Source organism: Patiria miniata, unplaced genomic scaffold (assembly GCF_015706575.1).
Source record: "Patiria miniata isolate m_02_andy unplaced genomic scaffold, ASM1570657v1 HiC_scaffold_6, whole genome shotgun sequence".
NCBI classification, from domain to species: domain Eukaryota; kingdom Metazoa; phylum Echinodermata; class Asteroidea; order Valvatida; family Asterinidae; genus Patiria; species Patiria miniata.
The window spans coordinates 22262123-22286150 of NW_024037073.1; the positions used below are offsets into that span (position 1 = coordinate 22262123).

Consider the following 24028-nt stretch of genomic DNA (forward strand, 5'->3'; position numbering starts at 1 on the left):
TAGCAGAATTCAAAGTACACTTTCAATTTCAAGCAAGAGAGTGTAGGAATTCCATGGTTTCAAATCTTTGTTGATGCAGTGACTATTTGTATCTGCATTTTAAATGTCTTTCTTGATTATCCAAACACCAAATCTAAAGCTTGTGTCAAGTTTCTAAATGTGAGTTATAAATAAATATGTTGTAAGCAAAACGTAGTGAACGACCTGAAAGATTTTGTGTCATTTTTTTTATCTGCATCTAATTTTATTCAGTTACAGATAATTCCAGCGTTACGTTATGTCTGTGATCTTTTATGAGCTGTAAACTCTGTAAAAAGTGCAGAGTGCTATTTCACTTTTTTTAAGCATCTGCTTTGATTACAGGAACTTATAACACAAGATAGTCACATGCATTAAAATCGGACAGAAAAGTTGGGGGAAAAATAGAGAAAAGAACAAGAAACTTTCTGTTTCAATTACACTTTGCTCAAGGTCTCACAATCCCTGTGAGTATAAATCTGGAGTGATCTTGAAATAGAGAAGAACATTCTTTGCTGCATCTGAATAGAATGTAGCTCACGGAGCTCAATGCTACATTGTGCATGAACTATGGGTGATGGCTACCAAAACAGCTCCACTCCATCAACTGGGTGGAAAACTGAAGTTGAAAAGCATCTTGAGAACTTTTCCAAGAGTGGAGAAAGAGCTAATCAAATATCATGGTTAAGTGCTGAAATCATTGCACCAATCGGCCTCTGCTTAAACTTTGTCTTTCTCTTCACAGTCATTCGAGTGAAGTCCATGCGTACAATCATCAACATCTACTTATCCAATCTGGCTGTGGCTGACTCCCTCTACCTTATGACTTACTTCATATCTGCACTGTTTTCACCTATAGAGTACAACTTATTGGTCAAGAAGGCAATATTAAGTGTCCGATACACGTTCATCGCAACTTCTAATTTCTTTGTGGTTACCATAGCAGCTGAGAGATTCTCTGCAGTGTACAATCCTATAACGTTCAAAGAAAAAGCCTCTAAATCTCGAGCAGCAAAGATATCAGCAGGACTCTGGGTGCCAACAATTATTGTAGGTGTGATTCTGATTTTCTTACCATTAACAGACGCTGTCTTCGATGAAGTCAACCTTTGGATTCTTTCTATTATTTACATTGCCTCTTTGATAGCAACTCTTGCTTTGTACATCTATGTAGTATTGAAAGTACGCAAGCAATCAGCCCTGTTGCCGAACCGTCCAAAGCGAGCAGGCAAGGTCCTCTGCATGGTTATCATCAATACTGCTGTTTTCTTCATTCTGAACTCACTGTTCACTGCAGCTACAATTATGACAATTCATGTACTTGTAGTGGCATCAAAGTATACTTCATCTGCTCAAATTGTTGCCAATCTGGAACTTGGAGAGACAATACATATTCTGACTATATGCATTGTAATTTTGCAACTGATCAATAGCTCAATCAATTCCCTAGTCTACAGTGCCACTAACACTGAATTTCGTGAAGCTGTAGTCAAGGCTTTCTCATTCCTCAAACTGTGCTGTCGTTGCTGCCCAAGACGGAATCCCAGCCGACCATCGCAGCCAGGGAAGCAGATTAAGCTTCATGTGATTCCACGGGCAGCAAATGACCACAAGCACCGTGCTGCCAGGCCAAGCAGCAGCAAGCCACCAAGCCAAGGGCATGCACAACACACAGTGAGTCAGCAGCCACTGAACAGCTGTCAAGAACAATGTTCCAGGCCAAGCAGCAGCAAGGCATCCATGCACAGTCAGCAGCATGTTCAAGTGCATGTTGAGGTACATGCAGAACCAGCAGGGACCCCAGCGCTTGCAAGTTCTCATCAGGAACAATGCTCTAGTCTGACTGACTGCAAGCCATCCATGCAAGGGGAACAGTGTGTACATCCAGACCCAGCAGAGAGCCAGCAGTCACTTGCAAGTACTCAGGAACAATGTCCTGGGCTGACTGGCACCGAGCCATCAGCACAAGGGCAGCAGTATGCACATCCAGAACCAGAAGGGAGTCAATCGTTGGAAAGTTGTCCAAAACAATGTTCTCTGGTAACTGATGAGTGCAAGCCATCCATGTAAGGGCGCAGTCTGTAGAGTCAGCAGATACATCGTCATCAATCACTTGAAAGTAACTCTGATGAAACAATTTTCCATGCACAACAGCAGTGTGCATCAAAAACCAGCAGAGAGTCAATCTACGGTGGCCCTGGAACGACATTTTAATATTGACCTTTTTAATGTGAACCTTGTAACCTCTTAATATTGACATTGTACCTTCGCAATATGCACGTTGCACGTAGCTTAATATCGCATTTTGGAAGTTGTTCCTTCTTAATGTGAATGTTCCAACTTGTTAAAATTCACGTTCGATCTTGTCAATGTACACCATTGATCATGCTTGATGTCAACGTTGCACCTTGCTTCTTTGCAATATGAACCATGTACCTTCGCATTGTGAACGTTTGACCTTGCATCTTGTTAATATCATTGTTGAACCGTCCTCCTTCGCAATGTGAATCATGCATTCTAAAAAGTACGAAATGGGATTTTAAAGTTACTCAAGTAAGCATCGAAGTTGGAACATAATGTATGTACAAATAACTGTAATGAATTAGGGCCAAAGTAGTTTTAACGATGTCAAGGTGCAGGATTTTTGTTGTGTGAATTGTTGTTTTGAGTTAAAATGCCCATAAGGGAATTGTTACTCGAATGGGCTTAGGCCTACTGTGATGTCTTAAAAGAAAATGACATAATTTACAAAATATATTTCATGAAAGCAAATGCTAAAAACTCAGAATTTAACTTTGGCTAGATTTGAATCATGATTCCCCACGACCAGTGGCAAGATCTACAATTTGAAATGTCCACAAAGGCCGAATTACAATTTCAATAGCTAACAGCCCTGCAAGGAAAACTGTAGAAAGCATACTGATCCAGTAACCAACAAGATCATTTCCACTTCACTCAACTTCAGATTGCAATAATTGAATGTAATTAGTAAGTTCCCACTTATGCCTCCAAAGAAAACCATCGAAAATGATTTCAAAATGTACTTGTATAAAGTGTTTGTGTACCAGCAATATATTTTGTAATAACAAAAACTTTCAAAGGATTCTTTAAAAATGTACTGAAATTAAAGATTAAAAATATTTGAGTTCAAACTTGGAAGAACAAATCCTTGCTTGGAGAAATCTACAGCCACTGGTGGGTTTCAAGAACTAAGTACAGTGCATGAAAAATTATTTTAATAAAATTATTTTAATAAACTATTTTATATTCCTAAGATAACTGAGGACCATTTTTATTACAGAAATCTTCTTTGGCCCACCAAAATCCAAGCGAACAGTGGCAAAACATTTTACAATGCATACTAAATTCTACAAATTTACATGAAACGCAATAATGGCTGGCCGTACTATCCTTTATCCATCAAATTCAGTCAAAATTGGAATGGTGGATATTGGAAGATTTGAGAGAGTTTTAAGAGAAAGGAAAATAAAAAGTGATTAAAAAATTTACAAAAAAAGTTACTAAATTGCAAAAGTTGGTTGGTAGGCCAAGGATAGAGCCTCCTCACTGAGGACAGGTCTTTGTTCCTGTGTAACACATGAGCAGAAACTTTGTACTTGTACTTTCATTGTCACTGTGCAAAGGGTCTATTGTATGATACACTCAACCGAAAAACAAAGTCCCCCCTTAATACTTTTCGCGTAACTCAAAAACTACTTGTCACATCTTGCACAAACTGGCACAAATTACAACTGAACAGTACAGAAATTCCTTAGCAATCCAGCCATACTATTTGTTTGGCCCAAAACAGTGATAAGTATACAAAATTACGCCATTTTATGACAAATGGTAGTACCGAAAAAAGTTGTACTTTTGTATACATGCAAGGTGAATGTGAACAACAACTTGGTCGTATACAAAAGTGCAACTGTTTTCAGTATCATTTGTTATAAATTGCATAATTTCGTACACACAATCACTGTTTTGGGCCAAACAAAGAGTATGGCCGGATTGCTAAGGAATTTCTGTACTGATTAGTCGTTATTTGAGAGAGAGGTGCTCAGTAGTTTTTGAGTTACATGTAGACAAAAAAAAACTTTCTTTTTTGGTTGAGTGTAGGAGGCCCTGGAATGAAGTAGACCCCATGCATAGAGCGCCCTCACCGTTCAGGTCTTTGTTCCTGTGTAACACACGAGTAGAAACTTTGTACTGTCGAAGTACAAACCGTACATACGCACGCAGCCACGGTCAGCCACTGCCGGCCACTGCGGCTTGTAAAATGGTGATAGTGCAGCAGCTGAGTACAAAATATTTTGGTTGTCCCGGGATGTTGGACAGCAAAGTTTGCAATATTAAAAGTTCTTTATTGGACAACTGAAAATGAAATTTGGGCAACCAGATTTCAAGCACCCCTGCCTGAAGGGCAACTACATTTTTAAACATTTTGTGGGGCCTGACTGTACATGTACATGTAGGTCGGGTTACCCTATACACATCAATTTTTTTTTCAGCCTTAACAAATTTTGAAATTCTACATATCAGAAGTGTAGACTGCAATTTCACTTTCTTAATAGTAACTTGTGATAAATGCACAAAACCAAAACGAAAGGATTACACAATGCATTTGTAAGTTAAGCCTGTCGTGGAGAAAATAGCAAGTTAGAACCTGAAACAACACCACTGTGAAACTCTATTGTCTGCTTTGGTTTTGTATGCTGTCAAAACAAGGAAAAAAGAATGTAACCTAAAACATCTAATAGATACATGTAAAAGAGTGAAACTGGAGAGAAAATATGAAGAAGCGTTTAGCTTCAACTACACATTTCTCAAGATCTTCCCTGTCAGTATAAAACTGGAGTGATCTTGAAAAAGGGTAGAACACTCTTTGCTGCATCTGAATAAAATGTTGGACATGGAGATCAATGCTACACTGTACACAAACTATGGGTGATGGCTACCAAAACAGCTCCACTCCATCAACTGAAGTAGAAAAGTATCTTGAGAACTTCTACAAGACTAAAGACAGAAGTCTACAAATAGTATCATTATGTACTGACATCATTGCACCAATCGGCATCCTCCTCAACATAGTCTTTCTCTTCACAGTCATTCGAGTGAAGTCCATGCGTACAATCATCAACATCTACTTATCCAATCTGGCTGTGGCTGACTTACTCTTCCTAACAAATGACTTACGATATACACTGTTTATTCAACCTGCAGACTCCAGGGCAGCCATACATGTAACGGTAGGCGTTCGTTATATGCTTCTAACGGTTTATAATTTTTTTGTGGTCACCATAGCAGCTGAGAGATTCTCTGCAGTGCGCAATCCTCTGACATTCAAGGAAAAAGCCTCTAAATCTCGAGCAGCAAAGATATCAGCAGGACTCTGGGTGCCAATAATTATTGTTGGTGTGATTCTGATATTTGTTCCAACAACAGACACTGTCTTCCATGAAATATTCTTTTGGATTCCTTCCATCCTCAACACTGTCTGTTTTATTGCAACTCTTGCTTTATACATCTATTTAGTGGTGGAAGTGCGCAATCAATCAGCCTCATTTCCAAACCGTCCCAAGCTGACTGGCAAGGTCCTCCGTATGGTTATCATCAATACTGCTGTATTCTTCATTTTGTACTCACTGGACATTGCAGTTGTAATTGCTACATGTACCAATGTGGCAAGCAATCTGTCAACACTTACGCTTTCCCAGAATGTTGAATATCTAAAACTTGGAGAAAAACTTGTTATTCTAGCTCGTTGTACAGACATCTTGCATCTTATCAATAGCTCAATCAATTCCCTGGTCTACAGTGCAACAAACGATGACTATCGTGATGCTGTAGTCAAGGCTTTCTCATTCCTGAAAATGTGCTGTCGTTGCTGCCCAAGACGGAATCTAAGCAAACCATCGCAGCCAGGGAAGCAGATTGAGCTTCGTGTGATTCCACAGACAGAAAATGACCAAGAGCACCATGCTGCCAGGCCAAGCAGCAGCAACAGCCAGGCCAAGGGTCAGAAGTCACTGGACAGCTGTCAAGAACAATATTCCAGGCAAAGCAGCAGCAAGGCATCCATGCACAGTCAGCATGTTCAAGTGCATGTTGAGGTACATGCAGAACCAGCAGGGACCCCAGCGCTTGCAAGTTCTCATCAGGAACAATGCTCTAGTCTGACTGACTGCAAGCCATCCATGCAAGGGGAACAGTGTGAACATCCAGAACCAGCAGAGAGCCAGCAGTCACTTGCAAGTACTCAGGAACAATGTCCTGGCCGGCTGACTGGCACCGAGCCATCAGCACAAGGGCAGCAGTATGCACATCCAGAACCAGAAGGGAGTCAATCTTTGGAAAGTTGTCAAGAACAATGTTCTCTGGTAACTGATGAGTGCAAGCAATCCATGTAAGGGCAGCAGTGTGTACAGTCTGCAGATAGTCAGCAGTGTTTGCAAAGTTAGTGTACAGCTATAAAGTGTTGTATGTATAATTTTCAAACTCTACATGTAGTTGGTACAAAAGGTGTTTCACAGTAATATACGCCATCTTGCCAGTGGGGCAATTTTACATGCGTTGCTGTGTATGCATCGTCATTGGAAAGCTTTGGCACTTTCAAGTCATCGTGCGTTCATTCTAAAATGTGCCCGCATCTAGCAACGGATGTTCTTTTTGCCCTGCAAACAAGATGGCGAGTCTCACCCGAGTGATGTTTTTCCAACTTTCACTCAGGAGTTAACACACTGAGTATACAGTGTATATACGTCGGTGAAGGGCAAAACCTAATTTGATTTTCATCACCGCGACGCAAAAATTCCGTCTTATGATTGGCACATACATGTATTACCGTGAAACACCTTATTGGTGACGAGAAACGTTCACAGCATATTATCAAGAATTGAAACATATTTTACTTAAAGTAGGGAGTTGTCAATACTTCCTGTGTCATCAGTAATGTGCAGGCCCAGAACAGATTGCAACCAACTGTCAGTGTCACATTCCCTGGTTTGCCCCTCCCCAAGAAATATGACCCTCAGTAGTCTGGTACACCGTCACACAAAATAAATTGTCAATTCACTCGACAATTTATTTTGTGTGACGGTGTACCAGACTACCGAGGGGCATATTTCTTGGGGAGGGGCAAACCGGGGGATTGTGACAAATGGGGGCTCGTCCGGGAAATGAAATAAAAATTGAGGAAAGCCGGTAGTCTCGGGTGTGTGGTTATACAGGATAGATGTTCACGGTGGTTTATGGAAGAACTTGCTAGGCAGCGTCCATTGAGAAGCCCAAATTGCGATGCCTATGTAGACATGTTGGCGATTATGTAATGCGCACTAAGTCACATGGAACCCAGCTGTTGTTGCATAAGTTAGGTTTTCCTGGAATCTCCCCTCACAAACGCACTTGCGCTAGGATTAGTTTGATAGTGCTTGTATTGTTCTTGTTCATAGGGCTATCTAGCTCAATCTGCGAGTCTGGAAGTAACAGAACGAACCGACGAAGAAACAGGACAAGAAATACAAGAAGTTGCTTGGTGCATAACCAAAATGTCATCGCTATGCGAATGTGCAGGTGGTCATGAAGTCCCCATGATTAGTGTCGCGTGTACGAGCGGTAATCAAATGCCAGTAAGCGACGGGTATGTAGGCAACGAAATGGTTAAGGTTCTGCATGATAGCGGATGTACATGTAGTACAGTCCTTGTCAAACAGAGTTAAGTTAAGAAGGAACAAATGTTGGAGACAAAACAAAAGTTTGTTCTTCTAGATGGTACGGCACGGAATGTTTCAGTCGTATTGAAATAGATTCACCGTATTTGTAGGAACCGTCAATGCCTTGTGTATGCTGAATCCCTTGAACGATCTTATCTTAGGAAACATTATAAGTGTTAGAGACCCGCGTGATCCTGATCCCAGTCGGTCACGAAAACCACACACCAGAACAGAAATGCCAAAGCCCTTGCGATGAGAAAACGGCTGCAGTAGAGACAAGAGTGCAAAAGCTAAAGAAAGCTATGGACTTGCGTCCTCTTAAAGTTCCCGAAGTGCAAAATCTCTCCGAATCTCGTACGGAAATAATTAAAGCGCAACATGAAGATGCGGCGTTGGAAAAGCTATGGACCCTCACGCAAACGGGTCAAAACGGACGAACGGGTAAGGATAACGAAACTAGGTAATTTGTCTCGGACGTACATGTATTACTCTACCGTGAATTTGCTTCACAGTCGACAGAAAACTCCGTAATCACACAGTTGGCACTCCCAAAGAAAATGCACTCGAAGGTATTGAAGCTCGCACACGATTCCACCACGGCAGGGCATCTCGGTATCAAGAAAACAACAGAAAGCGTACTTGCAAATTTCTTTTGGCCAGGCGTGCAAGGCGACATCCGAAGATACTGTGTGTCATGTGACATATGCCGAAGAACGGTCGCGAAAGGTCGTGTCGGCAAGATTCCTCTAGGTAGAATGCCTCTAATTGATATGCCGTTTAGACGAGTAGCCGTAGACTTGATAGGACAAATTTACCCCATCACGGAACAAGGCAATAGATACATTCTGAATTTAGTCGACTATGCAACACGCTATCCGGAAGCCGTAGCCCTACCTAGAATTGAAACAGAACGCTTAGCGGAAGCGTTGTTTGAAATCTTCACTCGAATGGGCGTTCCGAATGACATACTATCAGACATGGGGGCACAATTCACCTCGGATCTAATAAAAGAAATTGGCAGACTTATGTCAATGAAACAACTGCAAACTACACCCTACCATCCAATCTGTAATGGACTTGAGAAATTCAACGGAACACTGAAACGAACGTTAAGGCGCTTGTGCAGTGAGAAATCATGTGATTGGAATTGGTATATCCCTGCGCTGTTGTTCGCGTATCGAGAATCTCCGAAAGAGAGCACGGGGTACTCTCCCTTTGAGCTCATGTACGGTCGTTCAGTACGAGGTCCTCTTACTATCCTCAGAGAGTTATGGACTGGAGAAAAATTAGATGAAGGGGTAAAGATAACTTGCCGATATGTCATAGACTTGCGTGAACGGCTAGAGTCTACTTGCGAACTAGCTTGAGAAGAACTCGCGAAGTCCAGTACTCGCTATAAGAAATACTACGACGCGCATACTTGAGATCGAAAGTTTGATACTGGCCACTGAGTATTAGTTGTTCTGCCAACTGACGTGAACAAATTACTCATGCAATGGAAAGAGCCGTTTCCTGTATTACAGAAAGTTGCACAACACGACTACTGTATTGAGATGAACGGTAAGCCACACACATTTTACGAAATCCCCTCAAAAAGTACATAGTTCGATCAGAAACCGAAAACGGACCAGAAATCATCCATGCCGCGGCAAGTATCATCCACGTTAGCCACAGAGTAATCAATGACGAGATTGAAGAAGGAATGATGGAGGTAAAACTACTACCGATAACACAAACTGAAACTTGGCAAGATGTGCAAATCTGTGAGACTCGAACAGAAGCACAAAAACAGCAACTGACAGAAACGCTTGTAGAATACGCCGACGTCTTAACCGATCTTCCTGGTCCCACAGATCTCACTGAGTATAATGTCAAACTCACAACGGATGACCCAATCTACTCCAAAGCGTATCCAGTACCGTTTTCAACTCAAGATGTAATCCAGAAGGAAATCGATACCATGATCAAACTCGGTGTTGTCGAAAAATTGGAGTGGAAGTAAGCCTCACCCATCGTTTTAGTGTTAAAGAAAGACGGCACAAATCAGTTTTGCGTAGATTTTCGGAAACTAAACAGTCACCATTTTTGATCCCAAACCAATCCCAAATCCAGAAAACCTCATGGCACAAGTAGGCACCGCGAAATTTTTCACGAATTAGACCTCACAAAAGGGTACTGGCCAATATCGATTGCCGACGCAGACAAAGATAAGACTACATTCATTACCTCCCAGGATTTGTACCGATTCACTGTGTTACCTTTCGGAACGGTAAATGCACCGGCTACTTTCACACGCATGATGAGAAAATTGCTGGAAAACATACAGCATGTCGTGAATTTCATTGATGATATTCTGATATACACGGATACTTGGGACCAACGCATCAAATAATTCAAGATGTTTTGAACCCCTTGCACAAGGCAAATTTGACTGCTAAACCAACGAAATGTATGGCTGGATACGATTCCCTTGATTTTCTAGGGCACATTGTAGGAAACATTGTAAAGCCACAGCCGGAAAAGATCACAAAAATCCTGAATGCATCTCGTCCAAGAATGAAAAAGGAAGTTAGATCACTTATGGGCCTTGTGAATTACTATTGTAAATTCATTCCAAACTTTTCAGCCATTGCTGTGCCCATTACAGATCTGACTAAGGCCAAAAAAAAGTCTCCGGTTTCTGGTATGCGCGCGCGTCGCCGTGGCCATGCGCGTCGGCAAAATGAAAAAGTTTTTTTTTTTTCAATAAAAAATTATGTCTCAAAACCACCAAACTCTGATGACACTGGTTTGACTGGAATCCCGCTGCTGCACAATTTTAACGTGTTTTTAGATGGGGTTATGATCGAGAATAAGCTTTATATGGCCTCTCTGGACTCTCATATATTTGCACTAAGTTTAGTCGGGCACCATTTGCAGTCATCAGGCGACATTTGAAGCAAAAAAATAGGTTAAAAAAAACCCAAAAATGCGTCGCCGCACCACTTTTTGGGCAAGCTCCATACCAGAAAACGGAGACTTTTTTTTTGGCCTAAGAAATGAAAACCAAATCATGTGAAATGGGAAGAGGCACAGGAACATGCATTGAGCTGAAAGCGCCACTTGTATCTGCGCCTATCTTGCATCTGCCAGATCAAAGCAAATCTTACATTCTTGGCTCAGAAACACTTGAAAATGAATGTCTAAACTGCATACGTGTACATGTTAACTGTTACTTAAATGAGGTTTTTGTGTGCCTTTAAATGAGCAAGTTTGTTTTTAAACTTTGTCTGTGTGAAAATCTACATGAATTGGCACAAACATCTACATTTGTACATAACCCTACATTTTCCACTGCAAATACTTAAGTGCGTTTGAAACAGATTTTGAGGTTTTAGTTGATGAAGGGTTATGATGATCCAGGCTTAGAAATATTTGTAAGAAAGTGCCAAGTTCCATATTCATGAGTGGGCAGAGTTGTAACGAGTCACTGATTTTTGCGACTCGAGTCGAGTCGAGTCATTTTAAAGAAGTGACTCGAGTCAAGTCAAGTCATTTTAAAGAAGTGACTCGAGTCGAGTCAAGTCATTAGGCCGAAAGGTCGAGTCGAGTCGAGTCGAGTCATTAGGTCGAGTCGAGTCGAGTCGAGTCAAATATTTAGCTCGAGTCAATTCGAGTCACAATTATTTGAACACTATATACCAACATTTATAAAAGGAGGCCACAAGTTTAGCCAGCGCTCGAATCCAAGAGCTTTAATAAGAAATCGCCCAAAGCCATTTATGAAACAGCGAATTAGAAAATGTGTTAACAAATCTGGTTCCTGGATAGTATTTTGTGCGTTCTAGAATCATGAGATGGGAGTCTGTGTTTATAACTATATTTGTCAATAGTGCTATTCGCAAAGCGAAGTGAGTATAAATTTTGCACCGTAAGTCATTGCAAATACTTTTCGTAAAGTTGTGCTTTTATTTTTGGGACTCGAGTCTTATTAGCCTTCGCTCGAGTCGAGTCGAGTCTTCTGATGAGGGACTCAAGTCAAGTCGCGTCATTTGCTCGCAGTGACTCGAGTCAAGTCGAGTCATTTACCCTTAGGGACTCGAGTCAAGTCGAGTCACCAAAATTTGTGACTCGAGTCGGACTCGAGTCGAGTCATTGACTCGAGTCATTACAACTCTGTGAGTGGGGCAGTGATGTCATGAGCTGGAACTTCAGTGTCACTGCTGTTTAAGGACGAAAAGTTAGAAAGTGTTTTGGTTGAGGTTGATGTGACTGTTTGTTCATTGTGCACGAGGCACAGGCAGTCAGTCAGATACTTTAACAACAAACTGCTACGTGTACATGTACATTTCCAATGCAGTGAATTTTAGTTTCACAAGTTACACAGAAAATCACAAAACTGTAAATGTGAAATACCTTAAGCGATATCACAGCAACAGAAGAAACCACTATTAAAGTGTACAGGCATTGTAAAAAGTGCACAGGAAAAAAGATTACAACTTTCTACATGCAGTTTACCATTACTTTCATATAGACATGAGGCTAGGATATTTCCAGGTTTTAGTGAAATTCATCCAATTGCCTTTAAATTTTGTTATACAAAATTACAAAAAGACCCTGAGAAATCCTCACCATGGAGAACATCATAAACTCTTAATAGAGCACAAACTGTATTATCATTATCGAGAGTTGAATGCTTAGAGAGCGAACTCACCACAAATCCAAAATGTCTTGGGAGGTTTTGGATCTCAATCTTGAAGATCTCTGAGGTGAAGTGCTGTTGTGTCAGATAGTGATAAGGATCTGTTATGGCAGCACCAGTCACTGGTAAGTCAGAGGTGCTGGTGGAATGGTTATCTTGTGGGTCAAGACCTGATAGACAAAAAAGAACAAATTAAAAGACCAAATCCACTCACAGAAAATAAATTTACTTTGATTTTTTTTAAGCATGAGATATTTGCAAGTTTAATTATGAGTTTTCAAGTGAAACATTGCACAACAAAATCTGTTCACAATAACAAACAGATCGATAAACTTTAAATTTCAAACAAGAAGCATTCAAAAGTTGAATAGTTTTAATATAGATGGACAACAAATGTACACTGTAACTGAAAAAAAAAATCAATGCTTTAAAATATGAACCTCTAATAAAGTAAGAGATAAATATCTTAATTTGGACGGTTCCCAAAAATGACCAATTTCTACAGTCATATAAGCTGCTTTTTTTGCGTGTGCATAATTAAAAAGTACCAAACACAAATAATGCTATGTACTATCACCATTCTGGTATTTGAGCTAGAATGGTTTTCTGATACTTGATACTTTGTTAATGACTCGTAATATTTTGATATTTTTACTTGCTTTTTTTTAATGGGCTTTGTATTAATCAACAAAAGAATGAATCAAATTAGGTTTCGCCCTGCACCGACGTATGAACACTGAATACTTAGTGTGTTACCTCCCGAGTAAAAGTTGGAAAAATCGCTCAGGTGGGACTCGAACCCACGACCTCCTGCTTTCTAGCGTAGATGTCTTACCACTCGACCACCGAGCTAACTGGATCGGTTGGCTGGTTCGAATCTGATGCACATAGCAGCGGGTACTGCATTAACTATTCATAAGATGGATAGTCGGTGAAGGGCAAAACCTAATTTGATTTACATCATCCCGTCGCAAAATTCCATCTTATTAAAGAATGAGTGTTTTAAGATATGAATGGCTTTGTAAACTTTGCATTCATTCATCAGAAATTGACAAGTTTGACAGTTGAACAAAGGTGCAATTTTTTATGAAACTGAACCCTTGATCCTCCATTGAAAAAAAAACAACTTGGAATGCAATGAAACTGTTTTGCAACAAGATGAATTCCAGTGGGTTAAGGCAGAAAAAAAAAATATTCGGTCTCTGGTCAGACCAAAGTTCCAGAATTGACGCAGCCACGCGGCTTTTTTCTTTCTTTTTTTCTTTTTTTTTTTTCTTCAAGCTTGGATTGTACAGACAAGGTGGGTACTATTTTGCTTTTTTGGTGTCCTCATGTACATTGGTGTCCTCCATAATTTGCCTTGGAGCTTTCGATCATTTGCCTTGGTGCAATTTCCCATTCCTTGGTGCTCTTTGGTAAAAAAAAATTGAGGAGGTGCGGAAATAGAGGGCGCTGTTGGAGCTACCGCGGAACATTTTGGAAAAAAAAGATCAACGCACATGATTAAAATCGACGCGCGTGCTGACCAGAGACCGACTTATTTTTTTTTTTGGCCTAAAGTATTAAGTTTTCCAATCAGCAAGAACGGACAAAATCACATGAATGAGATTACACTTAGCTGACCTGGCAAAGGGGCAAACGTCTTCACCAAGTAAAAGAATAACAAGTCACCTTTGGATTTGTCCTCCTTATCTTCATTGGGAATAGCATCCATAGTGATGGCCACATCTGTTGGCATCTTGACAACATCACCCTCCGTAACTGTGGTTGACGTTACCTCCCCAGTTGGGACATCATCAGAAGTTGCTCCCTGCTTCTCATCCATTTTGGTGTTATTATGTTGGACCAAAAACACACTGGAAATACAAAGAAACTGCACATAAAGCAGTTGCATACTACTGAAAGCCATGACCAGTGGGATATCTAGGGGTAGGGGTCGAAATTTGAAATCACAACGCGTACCTGAAAATAGTATGGTAACCATATCGTGTACATGTCTCCATGCAGTGCGATGTACATGTGGTTTCCATACCAGTTTCAGACGCGAGCTGTAAATGTCGCCACAACACGGCTGCGACGCGACGGTTCTATCTGAAAAGCCACCAAAATCATCATTTTCCCCCTATCTTTTAGTCGGTGTAGTTCTGTTTCAAGCCAATCCTTTGCTCTGTGATGAGTTCTGCATTGTATTAGGTGAGTTTAATCTCAATTAGGTTTGGATAATGGGGGAAAAAGACAATTTCAGTTGAGGCAATTTTTCATGGCCTGCGCCATTTTCTGACTGCTGGGGAAAAAATAGTTGGGGAAGAATTCCATACATATTGCATCGACATCACTAATATTTCCCCACAGTGACCTATCAGCCATCAGAAAGGGATAACAAGTGTAAAAGTCAAATTTAGCAGGAAAAATATTGAAGTTTTTACTGAGAATACACTTCAAATTTATCAGACCAGTCTCATAGGGTTTGTGCACCGGGTGTCAAGTGATGTCCAGGTATGGAACTCTTTCCAATAGTTGTTCCCCCAGCTCTAGCTTGAGAAACTCTAGTCCAAAAATTTGGAACTCTCAATACTGTCTATGAGAGACACAAAACTGAAGGTTTGAAAACTTGCCAGGTGGACTTGAAACAGAACAATGCTTAGTACTAGCTTGAGTAACTCCAGCTCCAATGCTCATCAGGAATTCGACATATAGAGCTGCATGGAGCTAAAAGTATGTTGTAGATTCTAAGATGCCCTGAAAAACAGGGCTCTCTGTATCTGTATCACAATCTGGGTTGGGATTAATAGAGGGGAAAAGGACCATTTTTGTGATACAGACCTATACAGAGGGTCCCGTTTTTAGGGCCTCTTAGAATCTAGTATCAATTTCAAACACATGCATTTCCTCTTCATGACAGAAATGAAAAATATTATTTATAGTATTAAAATATAAAGGTCTCTTTGAGGTGGCAAAACCTTGAAAGCATAAGATTCCCATGTTCCCTTATATTCCTGTGTCTTCACAACACAGTTTTAGCGCTATATGTCGAATTCCTGATGAGCATTGGAGCTGGAGTTACTCAAACTAGCTTTATTAAACTAAAATATGAAGAAAAAAAATGATTTCAATGGCTTATCCGAGGCTATTTTTTTTACAGCCTCTGCCATATTTTGGCTGCTGGACAAAAACCAGATGTGTGCCTCCAGCTTTAGTCCGAGTAACTTGGACCCAACTTATCGCCCTTTTAACATTCGGACATGGTCTGGTGACCTACTTGCCAGACCATGTCTGAATGTTGAAAAAGCGATAAGTTACTTGGACTACCACCAGCTCATATCATGTTGAATTCCCGATGAGCATTGGAGCTGGGGTTGGAAAGATTCCCGTATCTGGCCATCGCTTTTCACCCTGAGCACAAACCGTATGAGACTGTTCTGAACATTTCTGTGTTTTCTCAATTTCAAATACAGGCCTGCTTCAACATTTCCCTGCTAAATCTGACTTTTTAGGACACAGGCCTATTAACACTTTCTGATGGCTGATAGGTCACTGAAGGGAAAAATTAGGGCAATCGTGTAGTGTAGGGCCCCTGTTTTGTTTTTATCTCAATGTTTTGACACATTTTTGGCAATTTTTGAAAAGTTTCTTGGGGTAGAAATTACGATTGTCCTACGCGGTTTACAGGCCAGTTGGTGTCGTGCAGCGCGACTTGTGTGCTCATGGTACACATGGTCCATCGCGCGGTGATCGCCATTTTTATTTTCGTGTTGCGTTTTGTCGTCGTCGTCATTTTACCCCCAAATTTTCTTCATATATTAAAAACACTACCCTTTATCTATGACATACCTATATGGGGAATCCTTACATTTAGGACCCATTCCTATATTTGAAAGACTCATCAAAACATCCGACTAAATGACACTAAAAAGTGACATTCTGATATTTCTTGACACATTTGAACAGGTGGTAATGACACCTTCTTTATTATCAAAACTTTAATTTTGTGGAAAGAGGGCAGGGCTTTGATTTATGAGGGAAATTAAGTGGTAGAACTAAAAGACGACGACAACCAAAAAACAGACTCAAAAACCAAGATGGCAAATGTGAAAGCTAGATGCAATGTAAAAGCTCACTGCTGATTGGCTGATGAAAAAAAAATATTTTACTTAATTTTTTTTTAGCAGCCAATCAGCATTGGGCTTTCATTGTGTTGAGCTTTCACTCGTGTTGTGAGAAATACAATGGGCACATCTCACGTTTTACTCCTAGAACTATGAGGCTCCACGTAGGCACCACGAGGCTCCACGTAGATGAAGAACCCCGCAAAATTGTTTGCAGCACAAAACACTAATTAAGTACAAAAACATCCATCAAAATGCAGACATTTCCCACAGAACCACTGCACAGTTTGCCCCTAAACTCCGTACTATACCTCATGAAATACTCACGTAATATACGCAGAACAAACATCGCTGGATTTTGTCGTTTTTTTGGCTAAAATGATGAAAAATATGCCCTTTCCGCACTGATCCAACCTGACACTTGAAACGTGCACGTATATGATCCAGCGATGATTTTTCGGAGCACGCCGCGGGGGGTACGGTACTTGCACTTGTACGCATGCGCATACTATCATTTCTTTTGCAACCGAAAATCATCGCTGGATCATAGGCTTTTGCGTGCACGTTTCAAGTGTCAGGTTGGCTCAGTGCAGAAAGGGCATATTTTTCATCATTTTAGCCAAAAAAAACGACAAATCCAGCGATGTTTGTTCTGCGCATATTACGTGAGTATGTCATGAGGTATAGTACGGAGTTTAGGGGCAAATTGTGCAGCGGTTCTGTGGGAAATGTCTGCATTTTGATGGACGTTTTTGTACTTAATTAGTGTCTAGGAGTACTCACGTCCGACTGCAAAAAAACGGTAGGAAAGTCACATTTTCTTTGAAAGTGTTTCAAAATTGCAACAAACATGAGTTTATCGGAGGGAAAAATGCTGCTTTAGCCTGCAAAAGTCACTTTGGTAATGGACAGTCATCTGCAAAAGTCAGTTTTGAACAGAACTCGTAAAAAATAGAAGCGTCCTAAAAATAAGGACTACCCCTATATTACTTCTGAAATCAGAAGGCTTCTCTGACAGAGAGAAGCCTTCTGATTTCAGAAGTACCCCTATATATGTTCTCAATGTCGCCAACTAGTTGGGGTGGTCAGAAAAAATTCCATACTGGGCCACCACTCAGAGTTCCTGCACAAAGTCTATGGGCCATGACAGAACATGTGGTAATCCTTACTTTTAGGACACCTCTATTTTGTACGAGTTCTGTTCAAAACTGACTTTTGCAGATGACTGTCCAGTACCAAAGTGACTTTTGCAGGCTAAAGAAGTATTTTTTCTTCAGACAAACTCATGCTAGTTATAATTTTGAAAGCACTTTCAAAGAAAATGCGACTTTCCTATCTTTTTATGCAGTTCGCCATCTTGCTTTTTAAATTTATTTTCTGTTTGTCATCGTCGTCTTTAACCCCTCATCAATCATAACCCTGCCCTCTTTCTACAAAATCAAACCTGCTGATATTCAAGAGGTGTCATTGCCAAATGTTCAAATGTGCCAAGAAATATCAGAATGTCACTTTTGAGGGTCATTTAGTCAGCTGTTTTGGTGAGTCTTTTAACCTTATATAGGAAAGGAGTCCTAAAGGTAAGGATTACCGATTTTTTTCCAGCATCTCAAACTCTTCACGAACACACATGACGAATTAGATACAATCTTACAACGCTATTGTCAATGGCGTGTAAACGCACTGGCACAGTGCGTCTACGGGAGTGCGGCCATGACGGCTACTTCTGCAGTACGTTTCACTTTCACTAAATAAAATAATGCAGATTTCACCAATAGCTATTAAAAACAACCAAATTAATGTTACCTTTAATTAAAACAAACTTGTAGTACTGATACTGACGTAATAAGAAAGTTTTCAGCCACTCGGAAGAATACGGGTAGCGCCAGATTTTCAAGCATGTGTCAACACTGGTCAAGAGTCGCGTGTTTATGTTGTTGAATGCTGCCCTCATGTGTCCCTCACATGCAAGCTGTTTCGAAACCTCGGCCTTCGTCGCAGATTCGCAGCTTCATCATTGAATGGCATCCTTCTTTTTTTTAACGAGATCCCTGCGTCTCCCGTAACGGAAGCCCAATAATACCTGATTGTCTTTTCTTATTTGACACCCCACGCTTTCTGAGTAGCTGTGTGGAAATTACATGATTATTCTTCTTCAAATTGGTTTAATAGAACAAGCCGCACTGGGAATGAATCGAATTTTGGAAAACCCTTTAAACCCACATTTTTTTTTTCTGGAGGGCGCTGTTTACGCTGAACACTAGTTTTTCCCCTTGATATTTTCCCCCACTAGAATGTATTTATGTGATTATTCAAGGCAAAGGAGTTGTTGAATATGGCTATTCATGTGGTAGGTACCCAAGATATTCTGGAAAATTATTTATATTTTTAAGTTGGACACCTCGTCGTAAGACTTTTTTAAACAAAAAGCAAAATGTGAAATCGCCCAGTTTCCGGACACTTCACATTATTGAACCTGTTGAATGGTAGCCCCATAAATGTGGCCTATTTACTGGACTGCCTCCGTAAACATAGGCCACACATCCACATGTACAAAAACGTGTCGATTTTGCCAAATTTTGATTTTCACATTTAGGCTTACTTTGTAGGGTTTTTTTGCTTTAGAAGCATTCTCACCCTCTATATAGGCTAATCAGAAAGTGCTGCCTTTTTCAGATGTCTAATTTTTGTGAAATTTCATGTTGAAATTTTGATATGCAAACGTGTGCAAATGTATCTGGAAATTTCACCAAAAAATGGACATCTGAAAAAGGCAGCACTTTCTGATTAGTCTATATAGAGGGTGAGAATGCTTCTAAAGCAAAAAAAACGTACAAAGTAAGCCTAAATGTGAAAATCAAAATTTGGCAAAATCGACACGTTTTTGTACATGTGGATGTGTGGCCTATGTTTACGGAGGCAGTCCAGTAAATAGGCCACATTTATGGGGCTAGTTGAATGGCTGCTGCTCGCTATCCCTATGGCTAGTGCTAGTAGGACTTTCTCGGAAAGCTTCTCATATCTGGCCATCACTAATGTTTTCCTTCAGCGACCTATCAGCCATCCGAAAGTATGTCAAATTTAGCAGGGAATTTATTGGGGTATTTACTGAGAAAACACTTAAAAATTTTCAGACCAGTCTCATTGTGCACAGGATGACAAGTGATGGCCAGGATGACAAATGATGGCCTAATTTGTTTCCCCCTCTCCACTTTGAAAACGTCTGTGAAGATTTAATTGGTGTTGCCGTTTCATACATTTACATTTTTTTTTTACATCACACATGTAAACTTGACGGTTGTCTCATTTTTTTTGCAACTGTAGGCGCATCCATCAGTGCGAATGAAAGGCGCTGAGGCAGACTGGACGCCCATACAATGCACAGACAGGGAGTGTAGCCACTCCTTGATGAAGGCTCCGCATCTGCACTGTCCATTCTGCTCCCAGGACAGTCTCTTCACTGATGAGATTCTCCTCAAGGCGCACTACAGGGTTAAGCACGTGAATAAAGGCATCAACTTTGGGGGTTAGTTTGCATTTGGGAACAAGACCAAGCTCTCGCATACTTGTGACTGGATCCCAAGAAATAAGTTTTAGGTTAAGGACAATGTTTTCACTTTCTGTTCATGAGTCATGCTACAAGATGACTTGTGGTCCGTGTTTGTGAAAAGGTTTGTGAGTTGAATTAAGATAAGTTGAAGGTAGTGGACAGCAGGACAAAGTAGTGGCATTTGTGGTAGTTTTATGAAATTGACAGATACCTGGGCTGGTTATTCTTAGCAGATATCAGTGTTTGATAAACTCAATTGTCACAGGCCATGCCCAAACGCCGACTTTGTCTTGGGAAAAGCTTTGCATCCTTGCCTGAACAAGAGTCCTAACTCAGGTCAATAGCTTACTTGTGCCAGTTACAGCAAGAGAACCATATAAAAAGATCCATAGTTCATGTTTTGTCAAAGTGCATATGGCTGTCAGCTGTTGTCATAATTGTCAAACCAATCTTCTACTGTATCCCTCCCCAGGTCTTAAAATGTTGCGGTGTTGTAGATCCTGCATCGTCCACGACATCATTCACGGCCTACGTCCCCTGCTGGGATGGCGAGTGTGAAGATCTACTTTGCGCCCATGAAGAAGCAACGACCAACGAAGACAGGGATAAAGCAGCCAATGATCTTTTGGGTAGGCTCTGTGAGAAATGAAGGCAGAGATGGACAGAGACTGTGGAATCGATGGATTTGACCCATTCCAGCTGTCGGGCATGGCAAACCATCAACAAGCTCACGGGTAGGTCCACAACCCCAACACAATGTCCAATTACTGCAAATTCCATCGTGTATCAGCTGTTGAGCAACGGTCGCTTCCCCAACGCGAACAAGAACTTTACTAGAATCACATCAGCAAGAGTCAAGGAGCTGTGCCATGCGCAGGGGTGTGATCCCAACCTTTCAGGCGACTTCACGGCACACAAACTCCAGTTGGCCATCCAATGGCTAGAGACAGCTGATGAAGCTGATCAATGTTTGCACATGTGGTTAAACTACCCTGGTTCACTCAGACAATGTTGTAAATTCCTGATGCTTGAATTCCTAAACTCATTGGACTTATTAATAGCTTTAACCATAACAGAACTCAACCCATCAAACCCCAACGACATGTTTTGTTGGAATCTGTCAGGATGGGTACAGTACCCCTAAACTGACAGTCTTTTACATTGGGTTGGCACACCTCCAGAATCAAAGTCAGAAATATGTGTGTGCGCAGTTTCCCATATGGTGTTGGAATTTGCCAGGATGGATATGGTTCCTAGTAAATCATGCTAGGGATTTAGGGTCAAAAGACTCTCGGAAATAAATTTCGCAATCAAACATTTGACTCGAGTATCCATTCTTTTGAGAATGATTAGACACACCTTTTTGGCTTAAAATGTTTGAAAATGCACTTATTTTTAGCCTTCACAGTTTCAGTGCTGGTTCGAGACAACTGAGTATGCCGTTCCTGTAATGTAATGGTCCCCTTGAATCTGCATGGAAAAAAAAACCCCATGAAATAAATTTAATCAGTTGAAATTTATGTACCTTGTGAGCAGGTATGGTAGTTCTACAAGGATTTGGGTGGATTATATCAAATGCCAACACTTTGCGCCTTTTAAAATAATTAATTGTGAACCTAATTTTATCACTGTACGTTTGTGTCATAAATTGAATCTTTTGCAACCCTGCAGGTTTTAGTCTCATTTTATCAACCTTAACGACTTCACTCCACCATTTTTACCCAGGATGTCAACCAGATCTTCACCACATACACCGACCCAGCACCCAACAGTGCCAGCCTGGTAACACACCTCATAGTCCCCCAGTCACAGCAGCCATCGGAGACGAACACATCATCCCCGAGCTATGAGCAGACTGACGGGCAGCAGCCGCAGATCGAGTACCAGTACGCCTGCATCAATGATCCGAGCCAGAGCACTGCCAATGGGGAAGGTAAGATGGTAAGAATATTAACCCTGACCCTCCAAGAATCCTGCAGCATCTACCCAGAGGTTAGGGAGGATAATGCCACCAGCAGTGAAGGATAATTAGAAAAAGCTTACTAAAAGCCAAGAGGGAGGCATTTGATGCAAGGAAGAACTCTTCCCCCAACCCCCACCCAACACCCCCTCCACTTTGTTTTCAATTGATACATCGTGAATCCATATGGAAGAAGGGAATGGGTAGACAACAGCATGTTTAAAACAGTTGTCTTCACTCCTGCACTTGTTGGGTCATTGAAATAAACAAAACAACCAAAATTTCAGCATTTTTTTAAGGGGTTGGGGCGGGTGAGGGCCAATATTGACAGTGGATTTTACAAATTGAAATTACAAGGTGTAAAGGGTGTGCCATTGGTGTTATTTAAGTTGATTGAATTTTGGAAGATTCGAGAAGGTTCTAAACAAAAAAAATATAATAAGTCAGGGTGGCAATACATTTTGAAAGCATACTTCAACAGTTAATTAAATATTGGAATTTGTCCTTCACCTTGCCCACCTAATGTTAGGAATAAGGTTTGAAAAATGAGTGATTGCTTACACCCAGTTACATGAAATTATGTGTTCTTGACACGCACAGCATCTCTTGGGACTTCCTTGCCTGTATCCTGTTTTTAAGGCTACAGATTATCTGTCCCATTGAAGCGCAACATACATGTCGACATTTCTACTCTATAAACTCCTGTCGTTCCCCTCTGTGTAGCCCTCACCCGGAGTGGCCTGAGGGACTTTCTATAATACAGGAATTAGTATCCAGGATAATTACTCAACCTTTCCCTCGACCATTCTGTCCTCTCGTAAACAGTTGTCCTTATTGAGATACCAGACGAAGGAAGCAAAGGGGATTTGGAGGACGAGACTTGCTACACAGAGCACAACTTGTCGCTGCTGCTGCAGGAGAAGGAACGTCTGGAGAAGACTCTTGAGGAGGAGCGGACCACGTGGGCCCAGACAGAGCACAGGATGAAAGGCAATATAGAAAGGCTTTGTACAAAGGTCAGCGGGCATTCCATCTGGTCTTGGTCTAAGAATGAGTTTGGATTTTGTTCCCTGAATGCAACAGGTATCAAAGGCGTCAATCGCTTCTCAAAAGTGGGAGGGGGGACATACCTTGATCAGAACTAATGCAGGCACACTAATGCGACTGCATTCTTTCAGTGGTCGGATTTCTGTCAGGATGCCAGCTGTGGGCGATCATGGTGTGCACTGTTGTTGTCATTGTTCTACATTTTCTACACGTTCTACGTTGTTCTATGCTCTGATGCTGCATATCATATATGCAGACAAACCGTTCCACACATTATGTACACAAGCTCAGATGTGTCGTTTATCCTTGTGTAGAAGATCCGTGGTTGCACTCATACTCTAGTTGCACTAAATAACTGGGCAACAACACATGTGCCTTCTTAAGCATTCATGCTCCAACTGCACACATCATAAAGTAAGTGCATAAATGTCGGACTTTGGTGTGCGCTGTCATGGTTGTGATTGGTTACACATCATGGGGCAGAGCCTAATGGATTGGTCTATTAAAATTCCATCTGTTAACAAATAATTTCTCTGCCCATCCTTCTTGCCCTCCAGGTTGAGTATTTGTCCAACACAAACACGTCACTCAAGCAGCAGCTGTCCATGATGCACACGTCCAGTTTGAAACAGTGAGAACAAGTCCATTTTGCAAGAGTTACTGCAACACATGTCTGAGGAGCACACCCAGCTGCTGCACCACCATCTAGCACAGCTGCGGCTGTACGCTCAGGCCTGCGCATTATCCAAATCAGCCCCCGAGGAATCTGCAGCTGAAACTACAGTCTTGGTACCAGACCTGACCTGTCAAATGAGAGACCACCATTAAAATGTGGGAGAACTAACAGCCTGAAAGCCACTTAACTAAATAAAACCTGACATATTTTGTAAACAGTGTACACTCAGTGTTGTCTTAGGGCTTAGTTGGGGGGGGGGGACTTGAACTAATGAGTTGAGT

The 24028-nt window shown here is 41.1% G+C and overlaps 1 protein-coding gene and 1 pseudogene across 2 annotated transcripts; both read left to right on the forward strand.

Annotated features, from left to right (window-relative positions):
- Positions 1-588: 588 nt before the first annotated feature.
- LOC119743340 lies at positions 589-2088 on the forward strand (annotated as a pseudogene).
- Positions 2089-18530: 16442 nt separating this feature from the next.
- Positions 18531-21991, forward strand: LOC119743104. Of its 2 annotated transcripts, XR_005272969.1 has the most exons (4): positions 18531-18864; positions 19839-20040; positions 20537-20798; positions 21790-21991. XR_005272969.1 is itself a non-coding variant. In XM_038219458.1 (3 exons), the coding sequence occupies exons 1-3, from the start codon at positions 18850-18852 to the stop codon at positions 21912-21914; spliced, it is 342 nt and encodes a 113-aa protein (XP_038075386.1). In that variant the 5' UTR covers positions 18534-18849; the 3' UTR covers positions 21915-21991. The 2 variants fall into 2 exon arrangements, 1 of the variants encoding a protein (XP_038075386.1); XM_038219458.1 differs by lacking the exon at positions 20537-20798 and having other exon boundaries at positions 18534-18864.
- Positions 21992-24028: the final 2037 nt, after the last annotated feature.

Excerpts from the sequence above, each read along its gene's own strand:
- LOC119743104 (XM_038219458.1), top strand. Across the intron at positions 20,041-21,789 it reads TAAAGGCATCAACTTTGGGG|GATGTCAACCAGATCTTCAC; the intron begins GTTAGTTTGCAT and ends ATTTTTACCCAG.